This window comes from Onychomys torridus, chromosome 2 (genome assembly GCF_903995425.1).
Source record: "Onychomys torridus chromosome 2, mOncTor1.1, whole genome shotgun sequence".
NCBI lineage: Eukaryota > Metazoa > Chordata > Mammalia > Rodentia > Cricetidae > Onychomys > Onychomys torridus.
The window spans coordinates 123,036,479-123,053,942 of NC_050444.1; the positions used below are offsets into that span (position 1 = coordinate 123,036,479).

Here is a 17,464-nt window from a genome sequence, read left to right on the forward strand (position 1 = left end):
CATTACACACAGCCTGTACCACACAGAGCCTGCACCACCACACTCAACCTACACTGCACAGCCTGCACCACCACACTCAACCTACACTGCACAGCCTGCACCACCACACACAGCCTGCACCACACACACCAACCACACACACACACACACACACACACACACACACACACACACACACACAGCCACTGCACTTTTGATACCTATTCAAGAAACCATTGCTAGGAGCATTGTAGCCCTCACTCTGACTCACTGTACTCCTCATCGATGGCCGTATCTGAGTGCATGAGTTTGACTGGCATTCTATAATTTTAGGTTTCAACTTATTTAAGACTTTTTTTGAAAATGTGAATCTCTGTGATCATCGATTGAAAAGACAAGGAGCTCAATTGGTATGTACCATACTTTGAATTATTTGATACAGCTTGATATTTAGAAGAACAAGAAAAAAGCCTACTTTCTAATGGATAGAAAACATAAACATGTTTGTTTAAATAAGGAGGTCTTTTCCCTCTGGACTTAGGCATTAGTGGCAAAGGCTCCCTTTGAAGGCACTGGTAGATGCATGCCTAATAATGTCTTCCTTCAGCAGCTACCTAGGGAGTCTGCTCACTCTCCAGCTCTCTCACTAGGAGCAGCCCTGAACCTGTGGTTATCAGGTGGATTCTAGGAGCAGTGATCCAGTAGGCTTCCACGGAGCAATTCACGTGTGCCTGAGAATGGCAAAGATGTTCATCCTAGGATGTCAGTGGCAGGGACTGCAGGGGACATGGGGAACAGACTCACTAAGTAGGACAGTGGGACCCATAGACTGCTTATGTTCACCTTTTCTGTCTTTAGGACAGAACAGCACTAGTCTTTTCTAAGTCCCTGTTACTTAGATCTTGCTACCTAAGGTGGTCAGACTATTTACAAGATACTGTAAGTGTGGTATCTTGCTATTTCTAACCCAGCTTTGGAAACGACTGGATCAGGTTCCCAGAATTAATAGCCACTTCAGTCTTGACTTGTTTCTTTTGAAGAGAAGTCCATAAAGATGCTATTTGTCTCACTTTTCAGTTGATTGACTATCTTCTCAGGGTAGGTATCTGTCTTGTGTCAGGAATATCTGGAGAAACATCTCTATACCTATTCTGATTGCCATGGAGGGTGCCTATTGTTGCTGTGGTTGGTTTTTGTGTGAGAGTTCCACATCAGTACAGTAGTAGTGGTGGTTTTTGATAGTGGTTTTTGATAAAGCATCTTCATTTTGTTAGACAGAGGTTCAGACTCAATGATGTAACAGAAAATAATTACCTGTGATGTTGTAATAACAGTGTGCTGTTTAATTTATATATTTTTTAATTTTACACAGTATGTAGAAAAGCTGGAATTGATAGGAATGGATTTCATTTGGAAAATAGCCATGGAATCACCAGATGAAGAAATTGCTAATGAAGCTATTCAATTAATCATAAACTACAGTTACATTAATCTAAATCCTAGGTTAAAGAAGGTGAGTATCCAAGGGAAAATGTTACTCAGACACAAAAATTAAAAAATTATAAGCCGGGCAGTAGAGTTGAACGCCTTTAATCCCAACACTCGGGAGGCAGAGGCAGGCAGATCTCTGTGAGTTTGAGGACAGCCTGATCTACAGAGCAAGATCGAGGACAAGCTCCAAAGTTACACAGAGAAACCCTGTGTGGGTGGGGAGGGTGTGTGTGTGTGTGTGTGTGTGTGTGTGTGTGTGTGTGTGTGTGTGTATTTGTTATTGCTAAGTTGTGGTCTTTGTTGTATCACAATTTGACTTACTTTGGTATTTTGTCTTGACTGATGTTTGCAATAAAATGCCAAAGTCTAATTTTAATTTCCATACCTCCTACTTTCAGGACTCAGTGTCTTTACATAAGAAATTTATTGCTGATTGTTATACGAGACTAGAAGTGAGTAACTTGTTTTTAAATTCTTGTCTTTTAAATGAGTTCTCTTTTATAAGTTTGTATTAGGGATTTTGGTATTTGTGGCTAGGTACTTTTGGAAAATTAATCAAAAGGAATTTGCATTGATGTTGGTCAGGGGTTGAATGCTGCTGCAAAGCGTGAGGACCTATATCCAGATCTAGGTGCTAGCATTGCCACTGGGTTCCTTACCTCCAGTACTGGAGGTAAATCCCAGGGCTCACTTGGCCAGCAAGTCCAACCCAGAACACTGAGCTTCAGGCTCAGTGAGGAGACCCCGTATCATATGACAAGGTGGAGAGCAATAGAGGAGGATCCCTACTATTCACCTCTGGCCTCCACACACATGTGCTCATGAACATGAGCGTCTGTGCATGCATGCTCACACACCCACCAAAGCACTCAGTAGAAAATCTTACCCTCTATCTCATCCCTTCCCTCTCTTATCTATCTTTCTACCTATCTCCCACTTGTGGGACATAAGGAACCATCTACTGTTTGTATATTCCACTTTGGTAGTAGAGTATCTGTGTTTCACATAATTTATACAATAAATGCCATTTAAAACAGCAGTAGGAGACTTGAAAGGAAGCAAATGATGTTGACTCTCTTTGTACATTAGAAGCCTATGGTTTAATATCTCATTTATTTTGATTGTCTTAGTTCTATCTTGATGGTTAAAGCACTGAAAATTAATGTTCAGTTGAAATCTGTGCTTAAGTTTTATAGGAGTTTCCAAAAGTATGAAATGCCACTGTCCGCAGATGTTACTAATAAGCTAGTCTTCCTTGTACTTTATACAATATTCCCCAAATTGTGACTTCCATACAAATATTTCTTCATTAAAAAACACTCAAATATTCAAGTTCTTCTATATATGAAGTACTGTAACGTATTAACATATCTCAACTATTCCTTTAATATTTTTGATGATTTGTATGTGGTGTGTGTGTAGCAAGAGAGGGATATTCGCATGCTGTGTTGGGTGTATGGAGGTCAGAAGACACAGTTTTCTGGAGTGAGTTCTCCTCTCTTTACGTGGGTTCAAGGGGTTCACCTCAGCTCATCGGGCTCTCTTGGCGAGTGTTTTACCTGCTGAACCATCTCACAGCCCTCAGCTAGCTCTTACTTTGCCTCCTACGGGAGACTTTGATGGTCACAACTGGAAGGAGTCTTGTTGGCACCTAGTGGTTTGAGGCCAGGGATCCTGCTAAGCACCTTGCAGTGTCCAGGCAGCTTCTGCAATGGGAAGTTAGCCCCAGTGCTGGAGGCCAGGTTGAGAAACCTGGATCAGGAATGATGAATGATTACTTGTACTTTACAGGCAGCCAGTTCAGCACTCGGAGGCCCCACTCTAACACATGCTGTGACCCGAGCAACAAAAATGCTCACTGCAACGGCAATGCCAACTGTAGCAACATCAGTTCAGTCTCCATACAGGTAAGTGGCTTCAGAACTCAACATGAACACAACACAAGCGTGTGCTTTAAAAATGTGTATGCTATGCCACCCCGGTGTCTTTCACCGGTGTCCTCCTTTCATGTTCTAGCTTCTGCAAACTGTTGTATCTTGGAGAATTGTGTGTCCTAATGTCCACCTTTGTCAGTGTTCTGAAGATCTGTAGGTCCTCGGCAGAGTCACCCTGCTATTGTTCATTCCACCCATCTGCTCTGTGGACACATTCTTTTGTTTTTACTTTATTTTCTACTACTTTGTGTATAACTGAGTAGACTACTCTTAAGGATTTCATAAAGGTATGTTCATTGGGCAAAGATTTTCTTTCATGTTTGAAATATTTACACAGATAAAGGTTTTCTCCTTGAGTAGTCCCAAGGCATGGAGGAAAGAAAAGGAAATGAAAAATGCTAATTTAAATTCTGCTCTATAATACAATCACAGCCCACTAAAATATTCACTAAAAATTTTTTTTAAGTGAGAGCTTAGGGTTGGAGATTTAGCTCAGTGGTAGAGTGCTTGCCTAGCAAGTGCAAGGCCCTGGGTTCGATCCTCAGCTCAAAAAAAAAAAAGAAAAAGTGAGAGCTTTATCCTCAAATAATATTTGTCGACAACTTTGACTTTCCCATTGCTGCTTTAAGTTTTAAAGTGTTATAAGACTCTGAGTATAGTGTTTGCTGAAGTTCTTTAAAACAGTGAAGAGAAACACTGTTTACTCGCCTTAAATTGGGGTGTCACGAGCACTTCATTAGTGGTAAGCAGCCTCATGTCATTGCTGCACATTGAAGAGCTTCCTCTGAGCATCACTCTGCTGCCCTCTGCAGGTAGCTCTGTGCACACTCTGCTGGAGCAAGTGTGTGTCTTCACTTTCCCCTCGCCACACCTTCCTCAAGAAAAGTGAGCAAGACAGTGTCTTTCCCCAGATTCTTTAATACCTGTTTTTAGAAAAGTTATCTGAGTATTAGGTGTTATATTTTATTAATACAAAGGAATGGAACAAAACTCAGCCCCCCCCCCCACCTCATTAGATGGTAAACATGATTATAGAGTTCATGATAAGAACAAGTGCTTTTCCCATCTGTGTGTGTGTGTGTGTGTGTGTGTGTGTGTGTGTGTGTGTGTGTTTCAAATAGAATTTATGTTAAGAATTCTTACTATAATGCTTCTAAAATTCAGTTCAGGTCTGTTGCTCAGTTCCTTAACAATCCTTCTATCAAGTCATTTATGACCTGTTGAATTGGGTTTTCTGAACTTTAAATGAATGTATTTTTTAACCCCTCTTTACCAAGTGCTTTTTATTCTGAATCTTTTCATACATAGCTAGCTAAAGAGACCACATAATTTTTTAAATGTTCTTATTTAGTTAGTGGTAATAAACTGTATTTCATAGTTGAATTTCAGTTGTTTTAAAAGAAGTTTTTGAGATCTGTAATTATTGTGATCTAAAGAGTTTGGGTTTTTCTACCATATGCTCACCATCACAATGCTATCTGTAATTGATTTAGTTATTGGTACAGAATCAGAACAGATTGATCAGTTCTTATTTATTAAGGTCTTGGGTCCTTTTCATTGACTCTGAATTCTAGTTCTTGCCCATAGCCTGGAAGGGTAGAGTGTGAGACTGAGTATATTTGTAGAACTGTTACAATGTGCTTAGCCGACTGTTTACAGGTGGACGTTCCCATACTGCTAATCAGCAGTCTAACTATCAGGAAGTGGTAGTACCTCTTCTTGGCTTTCAAATAGACCTCTTAACACTTTCTGGGGTGACAGCTGTGTGAAGCAAGGACACTTGGAGGTTCTATTCCTTAGCATATGAAGCTCTTTGAAAATAAGCTACTGAATATCGCAGTCTTATTATCTCAGATGACAAGTAAGGTTTCAAAAGCCATTCACAATCATCTGATTTCATTTTCAATTAACAACTTGTATAAATGCGATATGTGTTTCCATTCTTGGTGAATTGGTGAACATATAGGCCTGGAGACTTAGGTCCTGTTTTAATGGAATGACTGTTTGAAAAGTAAAGGAAACATGGGAAGGGGCAGGCTTCTCCCATATTCCATCTGAGCATGGCAGCTCTGAGTAGGTTTAACTAGTACTCACTGGGTAACAGGGAAGTCTAATCTTTGTACGTTCAGTTCTGACCAGTGAATGCTAACTGTGATTGTGTTCTTGGTGAAACAGAGTAGGATTGCGCTTAAGTCACTGATTCATTTCAAATATGTTTAAAGACTTTCTTGCTTTTTTTTTTTTTTTTAACTCATAGATCAACAAAACTTGTGATAATCGAGAGATTGCTTCTTCTGGCCGAACGCTATGTGATCACAATAGAGGTATGTTCTCTTCTCTTTAGAACTGCTTTATTCATGTTGCTAGACGAGGTGGGTGAAGTATGTGTTTGACATGTTCTGGTGTGCCACAGTGCATCTGACTCAGTTGGCTTATCTTTTTCAAGGATTTTTACTCTGTTCCAAGAACTATTCTACCTCACGGTGCCTCATTTCATGGACATCTTTTAACTCTTAATGTTACCTATGAATCTACCAAAGATACCTTCACTGTAGAGGTAGGTTTATACTAAGCTCAATAGCTTTTTCATGTCTTGTTTTCATAAGAATGATATTGTTGGAGATGAATGATTGTTCTCAAAGGTATTTGATAAACAAATTGAAAATAAAGACAGATCTCTGGGGAAATGGTTCAGTTTGCGCTCACCATACAAACATGAGGACCTGTTTGGATCCCTAGCACCCAGGTGAAAAGCTGGCATGATAGTATGTACCTTTAATCCTAAACCTGGGAGTGGGGTCTAGGAAGATCCCTAGAGGTCGCTTAGCCAATCAGTGAGCTCTAGGTTCAGTGAATGTCTCAAATATTAGGTGGAGAGTAGAAGAGACTTGACATCAGTATCTGGTTTTCACACATGTGAACACATATACTCATACACCACACACATACCTAAAGTAAACCTGAAATGAAAGGAAACCATGGAGTATAAGCAAATATAATAAATATAAATATAAAATATAGGTCGAGTAAAGATAAGTTTTATAAAGAATAAATAATAATAAAGGATAATAAGTTGATAAAAATGAAGGTGTTCATGAAATATCTTGGCTAAAGATGAATTCCTGAGGTGGGTGATATTTGAGCAGGGATTTGAAAACCAACAGAGTACTTGCTTTCATTAGTACAGTCTTTCAGACAGAGAGCAGCTGGTATAAGGGCTCCCAAGGTGGCTGTTGAGAAGGGGGTGTGATGAGAAAGGTTAGGAATAGAAGACATTTTCAGGGAATGGCTTGAGATCGTATTCCGTACATGGAGGGAGGAGTGGAAGTATGGGGTCAAGCACCTAACACCTGCATAAAGGGAACCACCCGAGGTTCTTGCCAAGACTTGCTGTATTCTTGGCTTTTAGAAAAGAGTCCAGTACATAGCAGATGATCAGAACTGTTCATAGGCCTAAGTAATGAAAGGCTGGAGAGATGGCTCACCAGTTAAGAGCATTTGCTGCTCTTCCAGAGGATGATGAGATGGAGGGAATAAATAAACCCTCTCACCCCATTGTTGGTTTTATTTTCTAGGCTCACAGTAATGAAACCATAGGCAGTGTCCGGTGGAAGATAGCCAAACAGCTGTGCTCTCCCGTGGACAACATACAGATATTTACGAACGATAGCCTGGTGGGTTTAAACGTCAATTGTTGGTACGTTAGCCCAGTTCGAATGGTTTCCTCCTCCTTCCTCTCGGTAACTAAGAGAAACCACCTTTCGCAGCTGACAGTGAATAAAGACCAGAAGCTCCTCCACCAGCTGGGATTTGCTGATGAACAGGTCCTGACAGTGAAGACTTCTGGCAGTGGGACCCCCTCTGGGAGCTCTGCAGACTCCTCAGCCAGCTCCAGCTCCAGCAGCAGCGGCGGGGGCGGGGTTTTCAGTTCATCCTATGCCATGGAACAGGTACAGAGAGCAGAAACGGATTTAACAGCTACTGCCTTCCTGCCGCTGATCGTACAGATTGGGGTGATCACGGCTCTTTAGTCTGTCAAGGTCTGAATAAAGAAAATTGTAATTGAGAACTTATTCAGGGCAGAGAAGATACATAATTTACCAGTCTTCTGAGTTCTGAAGCACTGACTTGGTCTTTCTGCCTGACCTCTTGCTGTCCTCTTGTTCATCTTTCTTGGTTGATCCGGTCATTCATTCTTCAGTACTCACACACGTTGTGCTGTCTTAGAACTTTGCAAGCAGAAGATAGATCATTGAGCGAAGTGTTTGCCATACAAGCATGAGGAGCTGAGCTCAGTCCTAGCACCCACACACAGCGTTGGGAAGTGATAGCCTGTATATAGTCCTGTCACTTGGGAAACAGAGGGTGCCTGAGTCCCACGCTGCCACCCAGCACACTCAGTTTGCTCCAGGCCGGTATGACACCCTATCTCAAATAACAAGGTAAATGGCTCCTGAAGTGGATGCCTGGCCTATAAGTGTATATTTACCTGCACACATCTTTGTCCAAAAAAGTTTCACTACCAAGTACTGGCCCATTTTCTCCTCCAGTCAACAGAGCTCTTGAAAAGAGTGGTTTAAGCTCACCTCTAACTTCCCTTCATCTTCGTTCACTGTTCTTGACTCTTTTTCCGTTCATGTGTCTCTACCTCTCAGGCCTCATCTTCTTGATGCTTCAGGGGAGCATTTTCTCTTTGGTCATTTTCTCTTAAATTTAAAAAAAAAAAAAAAAAAAAATTCTTTCATTGGGCCTTCAGTACTTGCCTCTGCCTCTGCACTATTTATTTTTTTTAAACAAACCTAGTTCTTAGACCTTCCTTTTCCCTGTACTCATTCTCAAAAGGCATAAAGTCCTGAGAACGATCTGTCTACTAACTCGGTATCCCTTTGTGAACTGCTGACACTCCAGGGTAACACATTCAAAGCCAAGCTCCTCCTTGTCCCGTGCCCTCTCTCCTAGTGTCTCGTTTTCTAATCTTGCTCCACCTCAGACCATGACATCTCTGTTCTTGGAAGTTGCTCATACCTGAGCCCTTGACCAGTGGTCCTCAACCTTCCTAATGCTGTGACCCTCAACCACAACATAATTTTGGTTGCTACTTCATAACTAATTTTGCTACTGTTTCAGATCATAATGTAAATATGTGTTTGGTGATTTTAGACGACCCCTATGAAAGGGTCATTCCACCTCCAAAGGAGGTGCGACCTACTGGTTGAGAGCCGCTGCCTTAGATCCTTTTTCTCACACCCATATCCACCTGCAAGTCTTTGGCTCTACCTTTTCACAGTCTAGCTACTTTGCTCTACTCCATAGCTTCTATACTGTTCTGGGCAGCCATCATCCTTGACTTGAGTGTATTCATTACTGCCTTGGCAGGAGTCTCTGCATGGTACGCTGCAGCCCCAGAGTCATACCTTGTCACTCTTAACTCACTCTGCTAGCTACCGTCTCGTTCAGAGCAAAAGTTAGAGCCTTTACTGAGACCTTCAGATCTGCCTCTTGTCGCCCCTGGAGCACCTCTGAGGCCCTCTGCTCTGCTTCCCCCACATCTTTACAGCCGCCCTGCTTCCCCCCCATCTTTACAGCCGCTCTGCTTCCCCCACATCTTTACAGCCGCACTGCTTCCCCCCCATCTTTACAGCCGCACTGCTTCCCCCCCATCTTTACAGCCGCACTGCTTCCCCACATCTTTACAGCCGCACTGCTTCCCCCCCATCTTTACAGCCGCCCTGCTCCCCGCTGCGACCAAAAATACTTGTCTCACTCTCGCTTGAGCTTTTGCTCAAACACCATCTGCTCAGTGAGCCTTTCGTGACATTCTGTTCAAATTGTCAACACCATTTCTACTTTATCTGCTTTGTTTTTTAATTAACATACTACACATTCTGTTTATGTAGTCTGTCTTCTGGTAAAGCGTTAAAGTCCATGAGAGTAAACTGGTTTTTTGTTTGCTGCCACACCAAAACACCTGAAACGGGGTAACCTTTTTCAACTTGATTGCACCTACTACCATGTGTTGGATGTGAGTGGGCACACATAGATACTACCTTAATTTTGTTTTCAGGTCATTCATTACCTTACGTTTCCCAAAGGTCACTGAGCAGTATATTGGTGCCTGCTCTCTGGTGTGGTGCTTACACATGCCCTTACTGTACTTCACTTCTGCTGCCTTAGTCCAGTCAGTTAGCCAGGGGGAGGGCTTGGCTGAATAACACCCTGGAAGGCAGTGACCTTCGCTCCGTTCTTCAGTCTCCCCAACATTTCAGTAGTATTTCTATTGTCTGTAAGTTTGGTTAGAAAAATGAAGTTCATTGTTAGTATGTATTTGTAGTTTCTGTTTTTCTTTTTCCTTTAGGAGAAATCTCTCCCTGGTGTGGTGATGGCACTTGTATGTAATGTGTTTGACATGCTATATCAGCTTGCCAATCTAGAGGAGCCAAGGTAAATATGAGTGTGTGTGTGTGTGTGTGTGTGTGTGTGTGTGTGTGTGTGTGTGTGTAGAGAGAGAGAGAGATTGATTGATTACTGAAGCTATAGCTTATATGAAAATAATTTATTTTTGAAATTTTCTCAGGATAACTCTACGAGTACGGAAGCTTCTGCTCTTGATACCCACTGATCCAGCCATTCAGGAAGCCCTTGATCAGCTGGATTCTTTAGGCAGAAAGGTATTTATATTTTTGGTAGTTACTTAGCTAGCTTAAAATTTTGTGTCATGATTCATTGAAAACATTGCCTGAATCCTATGAAGGTCATATGATAGCATCTTTCTATAATTCTTTTGCCTTTCGGAAAAGTACCCTTGCATGAGCTGGGTGGCAGTGGTGGTGCACACCTTTAATCCCAGCACTCAGGAGGCAGAGGCAGGCGGATCTCTGTGAGTTCGAGGCCAGCCTGGTTTACAGAGCGAGATCCAGGAAAGGCGCAAAGCTACACAGAGAAACCCTGCCTCGAAAAACGAAAAAAAAAAAAAAAGAGTTGGGGATTTAGCTCAGTGGTAGAGTGCTTGCTGGCCCTGAGTTCGATCCTCAGCTCAAAAAAAAAAAAAATGGATGTATAAAGTTTTAGGAAGAGCCTTGGCCTGGTGTAAAAGAGGAGGCTGGTGTCCAAAGAGACGTACTTAACTGTCGGGTCAGGCAGTTCTAATGCTGTGGAGATGTTTTCAAGATGCTGGGGGGGGGGGGGGCCTCTGCAGGGGTCAGGGCAGGCAGGGGTCCGAGAAGAGGTGAGCGAGAACTTGGTTCACACTGACCTCATCAGCCTGCATCAACCGGGAGTCTGATGCCCGGTGGCTCATTGCCAACAAATTTTAACACGATATAATTTGGAAAAAAGTTTCCTGGTGTAATACAATCCCCAGTGCACAAGTAGGCATAACTATATCAAAACTCAACTCAGGGTACATGTCATTTCTTCCATGAAGATGGATCCTGGAGATAGGCTGCATGTACTAGCTTAAGGGCCTAGGGAAGGATCTGGTCTGGTCTCGGTCAGACAGATAGCATAGAGGTTATTTGGGCTGTTAGCCACCTCTGATGCTGGTTGTAGGAGCATGATATGGCCCGGACCAACAGATAATGCAGATCACCAGGATATTAATTACTTCCAACTCCCAGCTAACTGGATGGAAGAACAGGTTATGCATTTGAAAGGGTATTTCTTTGAGAGGACAATCCTGTGTGCTTAACATTCCTGGTTTCCCTATAGATCTGGGAGTGCAGGGACCTCTGAGCTCCCAACAAGATGCCTCCCTGGATCTGATTATTCTGTCTGAAGTCTTTGTATAAATGAGTCATCATTACTTTTTTCACAAGTAAGGCTTCGGTTCGTTTTGACTGAGCATGTTAGTACCTGCCTGTAATCCCAGCACTCAGACAGAGGCACAAAGATCTGAGTTCAAGGTCAACCTGAACTACATATCAAGACCCTGTCTCAAAAGAACAAGGGTTGGGCATTATGACACTTGCCCTCATACAAAGGTCTGAGTTCAGTCACTATCACTGCAAAGAAAAAAGTACACATAATGAAGTTAATTTTGTTTAATTTTCAGGATATTGTGCCCTAAGAGATTTACATATAAACTATTTTATATGTCCTATTTTTGAATTACATCCTCAGAAGAAATTCCAACAAAGTTGTTGAAACTGAGTTTTACATTCAATATTTTAGTAATTGAAAATTGGATTTGCTCAGTCATGTCATCTGTAGCTTGGGTATTAATTTGAGAGAGAACTGGTGTAACTGAAATATGTCAGCAGTATCAGCTGAAAATAATCCTCAAGACTCCTCTGTTAGCAATCTTATAGTTTTGTTAAAAGCACACAGTTTAAACATGGAAACAAATTAAAATGACTTGGCCAGTCTAAGAATGCAGTCTCAAAGCGTTCATGGAATGTTTGACCATCATTCATTAAACTCAGTTGTACGCTTTCTTAGTAGAGAATTAGATGGTTTTACGAAGTGGGTCGTTGTTGTTTTGTTGCTGTTTTGGAGAACTTGATTACTGTGGCTTACACTAGAGAGGAAACAAGCACAAAGCACTGAGATCTGCTCCTCCTCAAAGTGTGATTTGAAGCCGTGTGCTTCTTCTCCACCCTGTAAACGTAGAAAACCTTGCTGTCTGAAGCAAGCTCCCAGTCTTCCAAGTCTCCGTCGCTTCCGTCGAAGCAGCAGCAGCCCAGCGCCAGCTCTATCTTGGAGAGTTTGTTCCGCTCCTTTGCTCCTGGCATGTCGACCTTCAGGGTGCTCTACAACTTGGAAGTAAGAAACGCCCTTTCCTTGCATTTCGTTTGACAGGCTCATTTTGGTTGGGAGAGTCATGCTTTCAGACACCAGAGACAAGTGAAAGATTTTATTATGGGATGATCTGCTAGAAGATTAATGTAGAGAAAAAGGAGATAAATTGAAACGTTTTTCACCTTTGAAATTTCTTAATTTTCTTTTTCTATTTATACAAAATAGCATCTAGGTAAAGAAGTAGGAAATCTTATATGTCATGCATCTTGTTGCCTTCCTCATAAGCTTTGCAAGTCTATAATAGGGGTTATCTTTGACTTTCTTGATTAAATACACTTTAATATTTAAGTTGTAGTTTGTTGACATTGAGATTTATGAAGAATTTGTCAAGAAGCACACTAACATTGCTATTTCAAGTTCTAAGAAGGCTATTAAATGAATTAGAGCAATTATTTTTATTATCTCTTATTATCTTTTACTTAATCATTTAGGGTTTTATAATAAATGCATAAACTAAAGTTGCTTTAAACCACAATTTATTATTGCTCATAGTTGAGACTGGACAACCCCAGATCAAAACATCAGCTGATTCAGTGTCTGATGGGGTCCTTCTTCCTGGTCCACAGACACCTGTGCTTTCACTGTGCCCTCATTTGGTCGATCATGGGTGAAAGGGCTCTCTGAAGTTCCCATTGTGAAAGCATCACCTTTATGACTTAATCATTTCCCATAGCCTTTACCTTCTAGAACACCCTGGGGATTTAAATTTCAAAACGTGAATTTAGGGGTTGTCCTAGTTAAGGTTTTTACTGCTATGAAGACACCATGGCAACTCTTATAAGGAAAACATTTAACTGTGGGACTTGCTTACAGTTTCAGAGATTCAGTCCATTATCATCGTGACAGGGAACATGGTGGTATGCAGGCAGGCATGGTGCTAGAATACCTTAGACCCTTATATCTTACAGGCAACAGGAAATTGACTGAGACACTGGGCAGAATCCTGAACATAGGAATCCTTAAAGCCTGCTCCCACAGTGACACTTCTTCCAATAAGGCCATACCCACTCCAACAAAGCCACACCCCCTAATAGTGCCACTCCCTATGAGATTATGGAGGCCAGTTACATTCAAACTACCACAGGGGGCGTACAGTCATTCAGCCCAATACAATTACTTCCCTCATTAAAAATAACTTTAAATGAATAGATTTAATTCACCAAAAACTGCTTGTTTCCTGTGTACAAATCATTACAGTGGTTAAAAAAGACAGAGAAATTGCTTCCAGGTTTATATAAGACACCTGGGATGCTGGATGTACTTAATCAGGAAAGCAAAGTATAAACAAAGTGGGAGGTGTCTGGGTACAAACACTTCAGTTCCCAGGGTATCCTAGTTCAGACCCTCCAGTCACTGTATTTGTGGAAGATAAAACCTTGAATGAACTGGCTTTGTCCTAGAGATATATATCCACATCAGTAACTAAGCAGCCTTAGGTGTATCCTGAAGTCTAAATAGATAACTGGTATCTTGAGTAGTATGTACTTTGAATAGATTTTGAATCATAACGAATGTCGTAATCAGTAAAGGGAAACCTGTCTTTTCCTGAAGTTTATTCATCTAATCTAACTTGGAGTATATAATTATACCCTTTTTTTTTTTCTTCCACTTGTTCCTTATGTGTTCCAAGTATGATGATATTACATATTAACCTTGAAGTATTCATCTTTGTGAAAAGACAGATTATTTTTAAGAAGGAAAATATTTAGTCAAACATTTTAAAAATGAAATATGATCTTGTATAACATGGATATTTAAAAATAAGTACAATATTCCAAGACAAAATAGTCTAGAGGGTTTTGACCTACTTAAACTTAAGATTTTTTTTTCTTGTAATTTCTACTAGATAACTGCTTTTGAGTGGATATTTCTGAAAAGTTAAGGTGTAATTCCATCATCTGTATTGAGACTACCTAGCGAAGCAAGACCAGCAGTGGGGTGGAGCTCATCACCATCCCCTTCAATTGCGTTGCCTTATAACCAAAGCATGGTGGTTATAAAGTATCACAGTGTAATTTAAAACATCTCCAGTGTAACTTTAGGGCTGCAAAATAACTGTGAATTCTGTTTTGCTTCAAATGTACAAAATTGTACAAAATAAGTGGAAAACCTTTCTCTCCCAAAAGCACTTATTTTTGCAAGTACCTAAAAATGATCATTTCCTTGAATTTTGCTTGTGAACATACATTTGCCCACCAGGAAACCTCAAACTTGGTACTATAAATACCTGTTCGTTTCAAGAAAATGGATTTTCACTAAACTGTGGCTAAGAATGGGGTGTGTGGCAATGGTGGCAGATACTGTGCTCCCAGGAAGGACTGCAGAGCTGAGGACGCCCCTTCTCCCTCATTGTTCTTACTCTGAAACTGAGGAGCTCTTTCCCCCAAAGAGAGCCTAGGAAGACAGTGTCTAATCAAAACCACGTTCAGTACGCAAGCTCAGAATGCCCATAGGTTTAGAGAAGTAGAATTTTTAGAATAGAAAGTATTTTGAGTTCAAAATATCTAGTTTAAAACTATGATTGTAAGAGATTTTTAAATCATAACAACAAAAGGAGCTATTGTTTCCTGAACACTTTGTACTGCTGCTCACTTAGCACCTTAAAATTGTATTTTACTTAGTCTGACAGTTTACTGATGTGTAATCATTATCCTCCGTTGCCTGATGAGGAAAATGAGGCAATGCAAACATGACATGTATATGATCTCTCGGCTTGTAGCTGATAAAATTAGAGCACGAACTAAATCGGTACTGGGTGGTGGTGATCTGTGTAATAGGATCCTCCACCCACCACAGAATTCAGTTAAGCTTTAGGTAGTTGCTGCAGTATCAGAGAAGGGCAGAGATGTTAGCGGAAGACCCACCTAGATTTGAAATGTCATCTTGAGTGAGATACATGTGCCTAGTGCAGAGCATGTGTCCAGTGAATAGCAGCTATGTTCCTCAAGGACTTCAGCTCACCCGTTTTGTTTTTGGGCTGTTGATAAAACTCTGTCCTGTATGTGTTTAAAGAGCATATTTTGCATATTACATAAATTTATTTGTTGTTTTCTAAGCTTAAAGGCATTTTATAGAAAGATTTGGTTCAAAACTAGAAAAAGAAATCCTAATTAAATGCAGTATAGAAAAATGTGTTTGTCTTTATTGGGGGGAAATCAGCCTTCTGGGGGAAACTAAGATGTGGCATTAGAGAAATTCTGGCTTGAGTTATTTCTACAGAAAATATTAGGGTGATTAACTTTGCTTCTTTGCTCCCCAGGTTCTAAGCTCCAAACTCATGCCAACAGCTGATGATGACATGGCAAGAAGTTGTGCAAAATCCTTCTGTGAGAACTTTCTCAAAGCAGGAGGTTTGAGGTTTGTGAGTTGCAAAACCGATTATGGTCATGTAGTATAGCTCTCCCGCAGAAGCCTTGCTTATTCCTTCAGTGTATTGTGTGAAGCATTATGAGGGTTAAAAACGAATAGGAATGGTATGTATCTCTCCCCTCTGGTAGTTGGGGAAATTTTCAAGAAGAGTACTGGTGAAGTGGCCACCTCCTATCAGTTTTGTTTCCCACACTGCAGCAATGTTAATGCTGGTGACGTGGGGTTAATTGGGCAGAACCTATCTTATCACAGGCTTGTGCCTAAAGAGTAACAGCTAGCTAGCCTGAACACAGGCAGAGGGTCTTAAGAGGTGGCCTATGGCCAGTGCTGAGGAGAGGGAGAAAGTTGGGGTAATAAGGCTAGGAAATGCTTTACCAAAAAGGGATCTTTTGAGCTGAGAATTAAGAATGAGTAGAATTTTCCTTAGATCAATAAGCTGAGAAAGAGTGTTCTGATCAAAGTAGAGGACAGAATGAGTGAAAAGCATAAAATGTGTTGTTTGTCTCTTGTGTCGCAGTTAGACTTGAGTAGAAGGTAAAAAGTGATGGAAGGTCCTCAGGCAGGAAGGAGTGAAGACCAGCTTGAAGTCTGAGCAAAGGATGGGTAATAGAAGTTCTGTATGGAAGAGTAGCATAGAAGAGAAGCTAGGCAGGGGCCTGGAAGACGGAGGGGAAATGAGGGTTCAAAGAATTCCCAAGCAGCAGCTGGATAGATGGCCCAGGGGCTAAGAGTGCTTACTGCTCTTACGAAGGACCTGGGTTCGGTTCCCAGTACCCATGTAGCAGCTCACAACCATCTCTAAGGTAACTACAGTTCCAGGGCATCCAACACTGTCTTCCGACCTCCACAGGATATTACAAGTATACACATACACATAAAATCAATTATTAAAAAAGAATGTCGGAGGTCTGGTACACAGAAGAAATTTTTTGTTGTCTTCCTTTCCCCCACTTCCTCTCTTGCCTTCCTATCCCCGCCCATCCCCTCTTTCCTTGAGTTAGGGTCTTACTCTGTAGCCCAGGTTAGCCTGGAATTAACTTTCTAACTCAGGCCTGCCTGTATTATGTCAATTCAACAGCTTTGCTATAGCCACCATATCCAGTTTTCAGTCTGCATTTTAGAAGTGTTCTTTCTTAAAAACTCATCTCAAAAGCAAGGTATAGTAGCACACGCCTTTAATCCCAGCATTCAGGGAGGCAGAGGCAGGCGGATCTCTGAATTCAAGGCAAGCCTGGTCTACAAAGTGAGTTCCAGGACAGCCAGGACTGTTACACAAAGAAACCCTGTCTCAAAAAAACAAACAAAAATTCATTTACCCAACATTTCTCATGTCTGATGGTCCAAGCATTATACTTGAACTTATTTGTGTGTATTTGTTAGTTCATCTGTCATGCATTGTTTTAAGCAATGGGTACAGAGCAGTGAGTAAGGTAGACAAAATCCATGTCCACATAAACCTTACAGTCTTAGAGAGGGAGACAAACAATAGGCCAATGAGGAAAGGTTTATGTTAGAGGGTGATAAGAACTACATCGAGAAATAAAATGGAAATGTCCACTTGAAAACACAAAGAGACAAGGCTTGAAGATAGCTGGGGACCAGTCTCCAGAAGAGTAGCTAGTGTCTACTCTTGTATGGAGAACCTTAGTGACCTATGTAGGACACCAGAGTGGTTGAGGCCAAATGAGTGAGGCAGAAGTAGAATGTGGCATTCTGGAGACACTCGAGAGCAGGACATGTAGTACCTTATACTCTGCTGTGCACATCCTGCCTTTTCCTTCCATGGAGGAAGCATAGAACAACTTCGTGCAGGCAGGTACCATGAGCTGAATCATATGTTGAAAGAATCACTCTGGGTGACCTTCTAAGAATAGATTTGGAGGGCGCAGAGATAA

At 41.3% G+C, this 17,464-nt stretch overlaps 1 protein-coding gene across 1 annotated transcript in view; it reads left to right on the plus strand.

Annotated features, from left to right (window-relative positions):
• The window catches only part of Usp24 (ubiquitin specific peptidase 24), a 134,645-nt gene that overhangs the window by 66,070 nt on the left and 51,111 nt on the right, over positions 1 to 17,464 (plus strand). Inside the window, exons 21-32 of the mRNA XM_036178654.1 lie at positions 313 to 389; positions 1,352 to 1,492; positions 1,869 to 1,922; positions 3,262 to 3,377; positions 5,662 to 5,728; positions 5,851 to 5,961; positions 6,980 to 7,078; positions 7,172 to 7,354; positions 9,760 to 9,845; positions 9,979 to 10,072; positions 12,012 to 12,164; positions 15,460 to 15,557. Of these exons, the coding sequence (XP_036034547.1) occupies positions 313 to 389; positions 1,352 to 1,492; positions 1,869 to 1,922; positions 3,262 to 3,377; positions 5,662 to 5,728; positions 5,851 to 5,961; positions 6,980 to 7,078; positions 7,172 to 7,354; positions 9,760 to 9,845; positions 9,979 to 10,072; positions 12,012 to 12,164; positions 15,460 to 15,557 (1,279 nt within the window). The remainder of the gene's footprint in view (positions 1 to 312; positions 390 to 1,351; positions 1,493 to 1,868; positions 1,923 to 3,261; positions 3,378 to 5,661; positions 5,729 to 5,850; positions 5,962 to 6,979; positions 7,079 to 7,171; positions 7,355 to 9,759; positions 9,846 to 9,978; positions 10,073 to 12,011; positions 12,165 to 15,459; positions 15,558 to 17,464) is intronic.